Here is a 14,604-nt window from a genome sequence, read left to right as displayed (position 1 = left end):
AACACAGTTCTGCTAGACAAATTTGTATTGATTTAACTTTTAGAAAATTGAGAATATAATGGACCAAATGATAGAAAATGGTAACAGAACCAGTAATAAAATGACAGTAATTGTAAAAGAAAACATTGGAAAAGTGGGTTAGAGATTGCAACAAAAGAAAATGAGTTGAGTGACGACTGCATCGTGTCAGAGTGGGCCAAAGAGGTACACAGGATGGTTTGTGAATAATTCAAAGTTCATCCTGCCTGACTGATAAATTAAATAAATGTAATGCATGTTTGTCTGTAAATTATGATTTTTTTTTCTCCTTGATTTTTTCTTGCATATCTAAAGCATAATGTCATTACAAAAAAATCACTAGAGAAACAAAACCTGGAATTAGACCCAAACAGACACAACACGGATCAAAAAGAAACCACACTTGTGCACTTAATGTCTTTTGGCATGTTAAATATGTGTGTGTGTGTGTGTGTGTGTGTGTTTATGTGTGCAAGTCATGTGTGTGTATTTTGTAATTTTGTTACAAAAATACACACGTATTTGAGACGGTGCGGACTTGATACCTCCTTTGAAGAAGAACTGACAGACATTTACAGACATTTAAGATTACTGCTTGTGTTTAATAGCACATGGCATGAAGTTAAGTGTTCAGCTTTTAAAGAATATATAATCTCATGCTGCATGTGTCTATATGTCATACTTTTTATCATATATTTTATATAATATATTTTTGTTTGTCTTAATGACTGACTTGAGATACAATTGAATATTTAACCTTGACATAAGTGAGAGATTTTCATAAATATCACATTTTACAAGACTAGATTTTCTGTAAATGTGTAAAGTGAAAATAAAATCCCTCTCCACCCTTGGCACAGCCCCCCATTGGCACAATCATGTCATAAAAATATACTCCATCCAAACACACCCTCTTCGTATGCAACAAGTTTGATTTAGAAGTGCAAATTTTATATTGTGGCAGCTCATTTTACTATAAAAAGTAGCAGTTAATTTAGGTCTTGCTGTATTTGGATCATGCAGTTCTGACAATGAAAGGAGAGTGATGTGTTAGTAAAACAGGAATAACACCCTGCCTTGCTTTCCCCTAATTTTACACATACACAAATACATGTTAGGAATCTTTATAATATGCATTTACCGTTGTGAAACCTTTGCCACCCACATGTACATATGTAAACGTTTTGCCTCAAGTATTCTGATATAACGCTTACCTCAGACGTTTCAGTTTGTAGATGCACTTTAGCATTACTTTTTTGCACCCGCCATTACATCTAAGAATGTTTCACATGTAAAAGCTAAGAAACTATTCACAGGCATTATTTGTCATTCCTAATGCTCACACATGAATATATAAATGCGCAATTGTGAGTTCACATGGCTTATTTTAGGGGAACTTTGAAATATTCGAGTAGAGGGGAGAGATTGTACACAAAGTTTGAACAGAGCTTTTTCCCTCTATCAGGCAGCAGTCGCTCGATGTGTGGGGATTTTCATGTGTTTATGTGGTTAGCGGGCTGCGGTGCCCCCTCCCTCTTTCTTTTACTCTTTGGTGGTCACCAGTGATTGATCACATATCCCGGCCAGACCTTAGGTTGTTACACTGACCTTCTGCAGAAGTAAACGCAGAGCAGATAATTAACTGCTTGGCAATTAGCTGCTAAACAGGAAGGTATCCCTGACATGTCAGCCTGTGCTTTGACCGGCCCGCTCACTGAATGTGTCATTGTCATGTGGACACCACGTTTCCTTTCTCCATGAAGACGTTTATTTGTGTTTGTGCTCATTTCCACAGGAACAGCTAAGCAGAGCCCAAAGGCTGTCACTTCTCTAGAGTCAGCTAAATCAGATGAGATTAAACATTTGGGAGAGAAAAAAATGAGCAATGAAAAACAGGTTTCACTGGCCAAACAAAACATGTCATACATTAAACTCTGATTCTTTCATAATTAGAAATATATGTTTTTATTTGTGGAAAACTGGACATTTCAGATTGGATTTGTTTTAATTTGTCTGCAGCTGACAGACGAGCTAGAAAAACCTTTGTGTCTGCACTGTTATAGAGTAGCACTTCCCATGATATATGAAGCATTAGAAAGTGCGGACGCTGGCAGGCTGCCCTAGAAGATTTGCATGAGCATTGTTACACAATCTTGTAGCTCAATGAGTCACCAACAGCTGTGTGTTTTTACATGTCCTCCTAGAAAGAGCTCCAATTTGGCTGTTCCCAAAATTAATTCTCTTGGCCAAATTGTTTGCTGTTCTTGATTTAATGTTGGCAACATGTGGGCTTACTTTTAAATGAAAGTCCAATCGGCATTAAGTCTAATTAAATGTCTTTGTCACTCAAAGACATATTACTCACAGATGTTGCATGCGTTAGTGGGATTTTCGATTCTATGTAAACTCAGCAATATCTGTCTTTATGTCTTTCTTTTCTTCTGCCAAAAGTGCATTATGCTTAGAGAAATGTTTTTTACGAAGCATTTTGTAAAGAAATTACTTGTCAAAAGCCCTTAATGAATCAAGTAGACTGGACTAGTCTAATTTAACATTGAATCAAGCTTTTGCACCAGTGCTTCAAACATAAGTCCCATCCTTTTTGTGTCTTACCCCATCCCTGTTGTCTAAGACTGCTTTTTTTTTTAACTCAAAAGGGGAATGGTAGAAGAATGAAGGGAACGAAAAACGGAGGGAGGTGAGGAGGAGGGTTGTGAAAATTGCCATTGGCTGCCACCCAGGGCCCAGTCTTTGTGGTAATGAAGGGTTAGAGGCAGCGTTATTGCTCCCAGATGCCGTGCGGCTTCTCTGCAGCCCTTTGATCCATGGCCCAAGTCACCAGGACTTTTCTATCAGACTCCCATCAACATACACACCACACACACACCACAACACACACACACACACACACACACACACACACACACACACACACACACACACACACACACAAAGACTGAGACATGCAGCCTCTTAAAACAACATGGACACTGTAAACGACTATCTTCTTGGTTTTGCCCACCAAACTACTGATTTGTTTCAAAGTGTTAATTGGATACAATTTGTGTAAGGTCCCCGTGTGTGTGTGAGGCAATATTTCATCCACATTATGAATTATAGCTTGAGACATTTTCTGGACGCTGTGCAGAGTGGTGAAGTTCCTTTATGAATCCAGAAGTGAACTTCCTCTGGCTTTTCATAATGAGCCTGCTATTACTCACTAGCAAAATAAAACCATGGAAAGTACTTTGCTCAAAGACTGCTCCAAACACCACAGGTTAAGTACCAAGTGCAGTGCCTGGTCTCCAGCGTTGGTGTGTGTGGGTGGTGTGTGTGTGTGTGTGTGTGTGTGTGTGTGTGTGTGTGTGTGTGTGTGTGTGTGTGTGCGTGCAAGTAAATGTTGCATGTGTAAAAGTTCAGAAAAAACATCTGTGGTTCAGGTGTAAATAAAACGATTCATGACAAAAACATTGCTTTTGGAAATAAGTAAAATCTGTCATGTAGCTGGGTGAATGGATGAATAAAGAACTGTGTAATGTTTTATGCTAAAAGAGAAAGACTGAGCAAACTTTTAAACTTTTTACACAACCAGTATCCCAGTTTAAAGGTCACCAAAAATTTAAAGAACATATTTTCTCCTGTAACTCTGGTGGTGTTTAGATATCAGTTATGTTATTTTATGCTTACATTAAAATATAATAGACTGTTCCTGGCACTGTAGATAACCTCACCGCCAAGGATTTTTAAAGGGACCATTTCTTGGGTAGAAAATACTTCCCCTGTTCACAGCAAGTTCTGTGAATGATCCTGATAATCCACAGAATTACGTTGCAGATAGACAAAACAGATTGATTGAGTATAAATTTGATAAACTTGTCTGGCACAGTCCCTCATAATAAATAAGTGACTTTGGCTTATGGAGGGTACATTTTGACCTCAAGACAAGCCCCATCCAGAGCATCTAATGCTACAGTACAATCAGTTGGCAGTTTATTAGGTGCACCTATCTAAACAGCCCTGCAAGAAACCCTACCTTCATGAAGGTTACAATCCTAAATTTCTGTTGAAACTGTTTAAGAGAGGCTTTGATTCAACTATTGAATTGTATTGCATTATACTGACATGTTTCTATGCGTCCACCGCATTTCCATCAATGAGGGCTAGCTAAATAACAGAAACACCTCTGTGTATAAGTGAAAACAGTTCAACAGCAACACAAACTGCAGCCTCCTAAATTATCGAAAACAGTTTCAACAAAAACAAACATTATCACCTTTTATGAAGTAATTAATGCAGGGCTGTTGACTCTATTAGTTTTTAGCTTGGCATACCTACAGTGATAAACTGGCAACTGAGTGTACATTTTACTGGAGTTACGTCACCACATTTGTAGCAAACACATAGGAAAGACTTTTACATAGCTGTGTGTGTGTGTGTGTGTGTGTGTGTGTGCGTGTGTGTGTGTGTGTGTGTGTGTGCGCATGGAATTGGAACTACATAATTTTTATGTCTCATTGTGACATCACTTGGTGTGTGATGATAACACTATTTCACTCTCTCTCTCTGCCACTCAGAATACATAACTCTTTTAGTTATTTGAATGATTGACTGTTAAGCGCGTCGCTCTGTCAACATTACCAATGGCTTTTCAAGAGACACAAGACAACTTGCATTATTTCTGGAAAGACAATGGAACCCTGAGGATTCTGGAAAACCTTGATGAGGACAGCTTTTGGTCGATCATGGAAGATAAAGATATTTATGCTCATCTCAAGCAGGAAGCCTTCAAAGTGGCTGATCTGATTGACAGATTTTGGGGCAGTCAGAAGAAGCCCAAGTCCAAGATAGACATGCAGACTTGTGAAAACTTTGATGAGGACAGCTTCTGGTCGATCATGGAAGATGAGGTTATGCATGCTCATTTAAAACAGGAAGCCTACAAGGTGGCTGATCTGATTGCCCAAGAGTCGAGCAATCAAAGGACCTCTAAGTATAAGAGGGACTGGACGACTCCTAAAATAATTACAAAGCAAAACTTCTGGACCTTGATGGAGGATGAGGCCATTCATGCCCATCTGAGGCAGGAAGCGTTTAAGGTAGCTGATATGATTGCTAAAGGCTGGGGCTCCAGCTCTCTGGACAGTCTCAGCAGAATGGAGGTTGAAAGTCCTGCTGAGATATCCATCCCTCAGCTGCCTTTCACGTTCACTCCTCCTCCTAACGTAGCCAAACCATCTCAACTCTCCCAGGTAAGAGTTTCTCCAAAGACCGATGAAGGCAAGCAGCGTTCGCAGCCATTGTCCAGTCCTGAAAAAACACTGGCCAATATCTTTAAACTGCTCAGCTCTGATGACTGGCAAAAGGAAATTGATGGTTTAACATCTATTCAAGATCTGACAAGGAACCACCCAGACAAATTGAAGGCCACACTTTGTAAGGTCTGTGTAGTTGTCTTAGAGGAGGTGAAAAACCTGGACTATGTTGTGTCTTGTGCTGCTATGGTCACCTTGGGTGAGATGTATGCTCACCTCCAGAGAACCATGGATGACATGGTGGAGGAAACAGGCTGCGCCCTGATACTAAAAGTCTCAGAATCCAACACTTCCATCCAGCAGCAGGCAAATCTGGCACTGGACGCCATGGTTCAAAACTGCAGCCCCGGTCGCACCATGAACGTCTTGCTGAATGCAGGGCTGACTCACCGCAGTGCTGCAGTTAGAGCAAGCTCAGCTCAGCACCTCAGCCAGTTATGTAACATCCTTGGAGCCACACAGATGCTTACAGGTGGCAAGACCTTCACCAAACGCTTCCTTATTGCTGTAAGCAAAATATGTGTGGATGCTTCAGCAGATGTGAGGCGCCACGGATATGACATCCTTCAAAACATTTCCACCCACAGCACTTTCCAAAAGCAGTGGAAAAAGGCTGTCCCAGAAAAGGACATGAAGATGCAAAAGGGGGCAGAGGCAAAGGACTGTAATTATATCTTTTCTGTTTAGTGATAATTGTGAGTAAATCTCATGAATGAAATATATTGAATGAGACTTGAGTTATTTAATCAAACCACAAGATGTCTTTATGGTTTTATGGTATAGACACAATGTTAATTGCAATCCCCCAAAAATAAAAAAGAGACTCTAATGGTGACATTTGCTTTGAGAATGAATGAAACAACACATTTGAATGTTGTTGGCAGGCCCATTTGGAGTGTATACACAAATAACCACATACACACAAACCTTTGTATTACACTTAGGCTGTTTCCATGGAGATAATTGCAAACAGAAGGGAAATCTCCTGACAGCCCAGTAGTGGTTTAGCCATCACACATCCATACCTCACTGGCAGTGTTTATGTGTGTGTCTGTCTCTTGAAAGTTGATTCACAGAGTTTGGGTCTCATGCAAGTATAATTGCTGCATATAAAGGTCAAATAAAGTGTGCGGTGTGTGTGTGCATATGTCTACGTCTTAGTAGGTATCCCATATAGCTCATCTGTGTGTGTGTGTGAGTTTGTTTTCTCATGTGTCCCTGTGTGCGTGCTTAACTCTGGAAATCTGTACATTTGGCTGCTATTGCTGGCTGGCTTTTATGGGAGCATATGGGAAAGCACTCAACTCCTGACTTCCCTCAACTACACACACACACATGAAAACACACACATGCAAAAAGGACTGATTGAGAGTGAGAAAACCTGATAATTTGTCAGAAGTGGTAAAACTGTTTGGATAATGCAACAATACACATACTGTACATGCATGCCCTCTTATTTGTTGTTTTTCTTTTCTGACAATTCTTGTTTGTAGGTGCATCAAACCTAATTCTTCTGTTTATAGTAATAACCAACATTTGTTTTAATAATGTTATGTCTAGCTTGTTTTTATCATACACTTTGCCATTCTGTTTCTGCTTTAGTTCAGTTTCTCTGTACTTTCCCTGCATCATGCACACACACTGAGACACCAGTCCCCCTTCTCCTTCTCCCTTTCCAACTCTCCTGACTGGATTTACTGGCCAGAGGAAGGGAAAATGTATGAATCAGTCCAAGGTTGCTCAGTCCAATGGAGAGGGAAAACCAGAGAGCAAGGGAACAAGGGGAAAGAGGAGGAAGATGGAGAAATACTGAACAAACTTAAAGACGGAGGACGGGGACCTCTATAAATGATGATGTCAGCAGTCTGGGGCGACTGCTTGTTTCAATTTTTTGCATAGTGGACACCTGGATGTACCATTACAGCCACATGTGTATGTGTGTGTGTGTGTGTGTGTGTGTGTGTGTGTGTGCATGTGTGCGTGTGCGTGTGTGTGTGTGCGTGTGTGCGTGTTTTACATGCATTTAGGGGATATGACCATTTGGCTGCACAAGCCATAAATCCTTTGAAGAAGGAGTTTGGTTGCACACACATCTCCCTGTCTCCCTCTTGCTCTTTCACACGCACGCACGCGCGCACACACACACACACTCAGTGGGTTGGGCAGGGCAGGCTCGTGGTTAGCTAGCCAGATGGTTTTAAGGTTAGTTAGAGACTACGCTCAAAGGTGCTGTTTTGCATATTTCTGTGTGTGTGTGTGTGTGTGTATTTGTGTGTATGTGTGTTTGTGTGTGTGTTTGTGTGTGTGCGTGTTTGTGTGTGGGTTTGTGTGTGTGCGTGTGTGTGTGTTTAGTGTTCACTCACCCAGAATCTCACTCACCCTGTACTATTTTTGTCTTCTCTCTTTTTTTATACTAATTTGACTGTCGATAGTAAAACGTTCATGCACGCAAAAGCAACCAATGGTAAAGAAAGTTAATTTATAACAATAGACTTTGAGGAGTTAAACCACAACGTGTGCACGCGTGTGTGTTTGTGTGTGTGTGCGTGCGCGCGTCTGAGAGAGAGAGAGAGAGAGAGAGGGCTGGCATGTGTCGGACTGGAGCTGACAAACTTTGAGGTTCTCTGATTCATAAATGGTTGGATGTCTAGATATCATATGTTGTGTGCATATTTACAAGTACAAGAGATTTTTACAGTGGAACTTGGTTTCTCACTCTCTCTCTCTCTCTTTCTCTCTGTCTATCTCACTTTCTGTATGTGTGTGTTTCTCATTTGTTGCTCGCCCCCTTCTTTTTTTTTACTCTGCACAACTGTAATCAATACCAAAGAATGAGGGCTGTGTGTGACTTTCCCATTTGTTTCTCTTGTCTTTTTCTTCTTTTTTGCCTGATGTCAAATTTAATATATGAGCATTCAATCCCGATTCCCCCGAATCCTTTTCTCATAATTGTTTGTCACTTTTAATATAGTTTCTGTCGTTGTTTCTCTTACAATATTAAGTATATCTATTTAGTAGTAAATCAATTATCCCACAATGATTATAATGCAGCATTGACTTCTGCAGTGGCTCTTTCAGTTTGGTCTAATATACAATATCAGTGCAAAAATAAATCTCTATGACTGTTTTTACTATTTAGCCAAATTCCTCATTGATGGAGCAAGTCAGTCTTTTTCTTTCTCTCCCTCTCTCACACGAGCACCCTGTGTGTTTCTCTTTCGCCTCCTGCAGGAGAAAGAGAAGAAGTACATGCTGCCGGTGGACAACCTGAAGCTGCGTGATGTGGAGAAAGGCTTCATGTCCAGCAAGCACATCTTTGCCCTCTTCAACACCGAGCAGAGGTGCTATAACGCACACACATCAATATACACACACACAGCTGATACAAGTTATAGATCAAAAGACCTTAATTTAGCATTGTGTGCCCACAGGAATGTGTATAAAGACTACCGTCAGCTGGAGCTGGCCTGTGAGACTCAGGAGGACATTGATGCTTGGAAGGCCTCCTTCCTCAGAGCTGGAGTTTATCCTGAACGGGTCACGGTAAGATTTTTTCAAAGTATTGGTTTTATGCATCCATATGTTAGCTAAGGACTGGAAATTTATAAATTATATAGTAGTTGATAATAACTTATAGTATAAGTATAGTAAGTTGATATTTTGGTTTTAATGATTGGATTGACATAGTTTGAAACTAAAAACACAACACATTATTTACCTTGATTATTTCCAGATTGCATAAACTAAAAGGAAAGCTACTTATTATTTAATTTTTTTCATTGAGTTGTTGATGTTTATTTTAAGTCTATTTAAATGTTGTCATGTCTCTCATACTGTCCATCTGTCCTCTTTTGATGTCTGTTTTCCTCATCGCTGTTTGAGCTTATAGGAGAAAGAAGGAAAGGTATGTTATTTTGGTCTGCATTCTGCATTTTCATTGTGTGTCTTTAAAACACGATTTCACCCTAAACAATTATTCAGAAAGACTTTGTTTGCCAGTCACACTTTACCTTGTATGCCGTCTACAGTCTGTTTCTCCAACTCTCTCTTGCTGAAGCTACACTGAAGTTAAACTCTATGTCCTCTTCCTCCCTCTCCTCATTGGGCTCCACAGAGTGAAGGCAGTGATGAAAATGGCTCTGACAACATAATGCACAGCATGGACCCTCAGCTGGAGCGGCAGGTGGAGACCATTCGTAACCTGGTTGACTCCTACATGGCCATCGTCAACAAGACCGTCCGCGACTTGATGCCGAAGACAATCATGCACCTCATGATTAACAATGTGAGTTGGACATGTTTCAGCTGTCAGCTCTTTCAGATTTACATATGTTCCAAACAAAAAATGAAAAAGAACAGAAACTTTAACTTTCATCACAAAACTTTGTCATTTCGACCAGACTAAAGAATTCATCAACGCGGAGCTGCTGGCCCAGCTGTACTCGTGCGGCGACCAGAACTCGCTGATGGAGGAGTCTCAGGAGCAGGCCCAGCACCGCGACGAGATGCTGCGGATGTACCACGCCCTGCGGGAGGCCCTCAACATCATCGGTGACATCAGCACATCCACCATAACCACCACCATGCCGCCTCCCGTGGATGACTCCTGGCTGCAGGTGCAGCGTAGTGGCTCCGGAGGAAGGTAAGGGACGACGAGAATAGAGGAAGAGCATTAGAGGCTGTGTGGGGAATGTTTGGTGGGAGGAGATGGCTAAGCCAAGATTCTTTTTTTTTTTAACCTTGAAGTTATTATCTTCAAAATAAACACTTAATTCATTTAAAATATGAGCTTTGCCTACTATTATCAGATTGGTTGTTTCATTTTTGTCAGTGCAATGGTTTCTGTCTCGTCCCTTCTCCTCCAGGTCTCCAGCCACCAGTCCAACTCCAAACCGCAGAGCCCCACCGGGACCTCCGGGCCGCCCGCTCTCTCGTGGGCCTCCACCTGGGCCTCCTCCCGCTGGGGGACCCCCAGTCCCGTCTCGCCCAGGGGCTTCTCCGGACCCTTACAGTGGGCCACCACCAACTGTGCCCTCCCGGCCTAACCGTGCACCCCCAAATGTGCCCAGGTGAGTGAAAACAGGAGAGGCATTTCAAACGAACAAACCGACATATTTTAAAGTAGGTTTCAGTAGGTTTTACACAGAGTATACCATCCAAACCACTACTTATAATATTATGTCAAGCTATCCAACCTCAAGTGTGGATACTCTCTGTTACTAAGGGGGATGTGAAGACACCCGGATTAGGGGATAAAGGAGATAACTGAAAGTGGAGAGCTATGGTTGTGATAGAGGGTAGATGAAGAGACAAATAGACAAATAGATTGATAGAGATCCCTAAATAGACGGATAGACAGTGATATTACTCATGATCAGTGGACTATTTTCATCTTTTTTTCTCTTGGTTTGGGTAAACAGTTATTTGGGTAACTTGTTGGTACCTTTCTGCCACCACTCTGAACATTCAACACGCTGTCAACCATCACCAATGCTACATAACACTCCCCTATTCCTAGCTGACGCCCACTTCACTGCTGTCCTCATCTGAGTAGTTAATATTTTTGTGCCTTTCTTCTCAGTCAGTGACTGGAATGAGTGTTTTTCTTTTCTATTCTCCATCAACTGTAGCTGCTTGTCTGTGTTCATGAGCAAGCTAACTTTTTTATCCTGGACCTATTGATTGAATAGCAGCTTTCTTCCTTTGAAGTAGGAGACACTAACGTTGCTGAGCAAAGCTCTCACTGACAAATTCAGCCTAAAAAATTAAACGGACACAGAAATTCAAACTTAAAACCCTAAGCAGTGAACTGATTTCTTTCCATCCTGTACTGTGGTCTGTCTTAAGTGAGAGCTGAGCACGTGACATTGGTCATTTCCTGCACTGTAACCGTTTGCACTCCTTTCTCTCTTCCTCCTTTTCATCCCTATTTTCCTCACTACACCTCTGTCCCCACACATGACTATGGTTCCTTCTACAGAATCACTATCACTGACCAATGAGGACTAACGTTTCTGGTACGTTGGGTACTGTCCGCCATCATCATCATTACCATCATCATGACCCCTTTCCTTCTTTTTCTTCCTCTCAGGAGGCATCCTTTCACTGCATGCCATTTTCTTTTTCTCACTTTTCTTTTCTCTTCTCAGAGCGCTGCATGGGCAAACACACACCCAGTGTATGACGGTGTGTGTGTGTTTGCATCAGTGTTTGAGCTGATTTTGGAGTCAATGCTGATTTTGTATTGAAGGGGTATTCAGTATGTCAGAATGTGTAAAAGTGTCTTGTGGAGTTTTGTGACATTTCTCACTTTACAGCAGCAATGGGTTAGACAGGATTCAACTGTCCAAAACTTAAAGATTATTATTGTTTGTGTTAATGTTGTACTGTATGTGACGTATGAATGCCATGACATCCCACTCATCCCTGTCTCTTGAGTGTCTGATGTTGTCGTTCAAAGTCATGGCATCTATCAATATCAACGTTCAGTTCGTAATTTAGTAAGTGTTTACTAAAGTAACTTACTTTAGTAAGTGTGCAGGTAGCACTGCTGGTGATTCTCAACTCAACCTTTTTCTAGGGAAATAAGGGATTGTTTTTTGCATTTCAGGCCTCTAAAACCAATTTAAATGAAACAATCTGAAAGGGGAATATCCATGGATGGATTACTGAATGGGTCTACCAAACACAGGCCCAAAGATAACAAAATCTACCTACCAGCACCTCTGAGGCTCACTAATTAACACATTATATCTAGTTTGTTTAATTTGTACAAAAACCAAAGTGCAAAGTAGCCAAAACTCTTTATGCTAAGCTAAGCCAACTGGCTGCTGGTATTAGCTTAGTCTTACCTTAGAGACATCAGAGAGTGGTATCAATCTTCCATTCTAACTCTCTGGAAGAAAAGCAAATATTGTTAAGTGTATTTCCCAAAACGTCAAACTTCCCAAAATGTATGCTTACTTGTCAATCATCTTGTGAAAACATACATTACCTGCATTGTGGCCATGCTAACTGAGCCTGATACCTTTGTAATGTTGGTTGTGTATTCAGGTTTCCTTTCATGTGGTATCTTATGATATAAGTGACTGTCTTGTGAGTAAAAGTACTAAATTTATGTGTATGTGCATGATTAACACATAGGGGCCCTGAAATAACAACATGTAAGTATAAATAACTTGAGGTTTAAATAAAGACTGCAAACACCTCAAAAACAATAATCCAACCTGTTTCCATCCTCTCTTCTATGTATCTGTTCCTGTGTGTTTGTGTGTCCATGGCAGTCGGAGACCCCCACCTTCTCCAACCCACTAGACCTCTGAGCTCCTCCCCATCTCCATCTGTCCGTCCCACCTCCAGATGCGAGGCCATGGACAACAGTGCCACCTTCCTGTCATTTTCTGCCATACCCGACCTGAGCCGGCTCCCTTCTCCTGCTCCTACTTTTCCCTTACAAGTCACACACACACACACACACACACACACACACACACACACACACACACACACACACACACACACACACACACACACACACACACACACACACACACACACACACACACACACACAGAATACTTGAAACACACCTGCATGACTGACATACAAACATGCTGCCCCCCTCCCCTCAGAATTTAAGTAAACTATTTAGAGAATATAAGATAATTGATACATTTTTGAATGTATGCCCAGATGTGCATGCACACAGCTTACATAAAAACACACACATATACTGTATAAATACAAGCAAATACATACAGAATGTGTGTTCTTGCTGTTAAACCTAAGGTGGGACACATTTGCATACTAAGCATGACACTTTACTTGATACATTATACTTCAGTCCTTGCAATGGGTATTCTGGCTGCTGTCTTACTTTGTTCTTTCCTCTTTTTAACATTTGTTTGTTATTTGTTTCTTTTATGTTTTTTTCCTGACTTCTTTAAAAACCAATTTGTTCACTTGTGTGTTTTACGAAAAAGGAGGAAAAGAATCACAGACTCCTCGCTCCCAGATACCTGGACAGACAGGACCTGCTGCTCTTCATCCTCCCCCACCCACCCCTCCTCCTCCTCTTCCCCTTGCATTAGATTAGACTGAAGCAACATCTGTTGTAGTATCCAGAAGGCTTCACTGTCACTAAATTCACCTGGGTCATAACCTTCTTGTGTAGTAGAGTCATTTTGAGTGGACAGCACAAAAAGTTCCCATAACTGTGTCACACCACCTCTCGAAAACGCTGTTGTCTGTGCTTCCGCAGAACCTATGCAACAATGAAAATGTTTAAAGATGTTCAAAGATGCGCCTCCCATGGCCCTTTTCCCATTTTCCTCCTCATCACAAAAACATTTTCAATGCATTATCTTATAGAGGCGGGGTCTAAATAAAAAGTGCAATATCTGGAATATCCTTCCATCAGTCACACAAGAATTAGAGTACATTTCAACTGAGAGGAAGGGAATCTGTGGCCTGGGTGCAAGACACCCAAAAACTGTTTGATAGTTCCTTATACATCCTTTTTATTCAGAGGGAATGAGGTCCCTAATGGGAAAGGTTTCAAATAATTGGATTGTGTTTCTAAGTCAGTTCCAATCACATTATGCATTGAATCCTCTGACATACTGACTGGGACAATTTTGAGCATTATGATCCGCATGCATTTATTTTCTCTTTTTTTCCTTCTCAGTGGTCACGTTGGTGAGTGAGAACATGAAAACAGCCAGTCTATGCATAAAGCTATCAAAACGCTCCTCCTGTTTCCCCCTCACACTGCTGGCTGAGAGCCTGTGAGTTCAACCACTTTTCAACTGTTCTGCAACTGAACTTTGCTGTCAGTGTGATGTGTTGTATTTCGTCCCCGAACTAAAATAAGCAAGCCACCAGTCGTAAAAACCCATCTCTGAACCTAAACTGATGTAATTTTAACCATTTCAAAAACATATCAGTGACCCCTTGTGCATCTTAGTACTCCATGACTGCAACTCAAACACAACAAAGTATATTCTACTTATTATTTAACAGTAAATATGGACATATCTTAATGTGTTATTATGTATATGTGTAGTGCATCTTATAAGAATTGTACTTTCACTGTCTAGAGAATTTAGTCTGCTGAATATTTAAATTATTATGAATAAATGACTATGTGTATAAGGAAATATTTGAAAAACGTATTTAAATGTGTAATGCACACTACCGGTCAAAAGTTTGGTGTCACTTACAAATTTCCTGACCACTCCATTGTAGACAGAATACCAGCTGATCTGAGTGGGTG

General features: G+C 40.9%; 1 protein-coding gene across 12 annotated transcripts in view; it reads left to right on the top strand.

The window, feature by feature from the left end:
• Positions 1-14,193, top strand: part of dnm1a (dynamin 1a) — a 47,036-nt gene extending 32,843 nt beyond the window's left edge. For 4 of the 12 annotated variants that reach the window (XM_032539774.1, XM_032539767.1, XM_032539773.1 and 1 more), the window contains 7 exons: positions 8,562-8,671; positions 8,762-8,873; positions 9,220-9,234; positions 9,445-9,615; positions 9,731-9,972; positions 10,196-10,399; positions 12,614-13,612. In XM_032539774.1, the coding sequence (XP_032395665.1) occupies positions 8,562-8,671; positions 8,762-8,873; positions 9,220-9,234; positions 9,445-9,615; positions 9,731-9,972; positions 10,196-10,399; positions 12,614-12,644 (885 nt within the window). In that variant the 3' untranslated portion in view covers positions 12,645-13,612. Of the gene's footprint in view, positions 1-8,561; positions 8,672-8,761; positions 8,874-9,219; positions 9,235-9,444; positions 9,616-9,730; positions 9,973-10,195; positions 10,400-10,554; positions 10,592-11,310; positions 11,348-12,613; positions 13,613-14,016 lie in introns of those variants that run through there. The other 8 variants (XM_032539777.1, XM_032539776.1, XM_032539768.1 and 5 more) reach the window with 5 other exon arrangements.
• Positions 14,194-14,604: the final 411 nt, after the last annotated feature.

Source organism: Etheostoma spectabile, chromosome 16, assembly GCF_008692095.1.
Source record: "Etheostoma spectabile isolate EspeVRDwgs_2016 chromosome 16, UIUC_Espe_1.0, whole genome shotgun sequence".
NCBI lineage: Eukaryota > Metazoa > Chordata > Actinopteri > Perciformes > Percidae > Etheostoma > Etheostoma spectabile.
The sequence above is the reverse complement of the archived record's forward strand: the minus strand, read 5'-3'. Positions and strand labels throughout refer to the sequence as shown.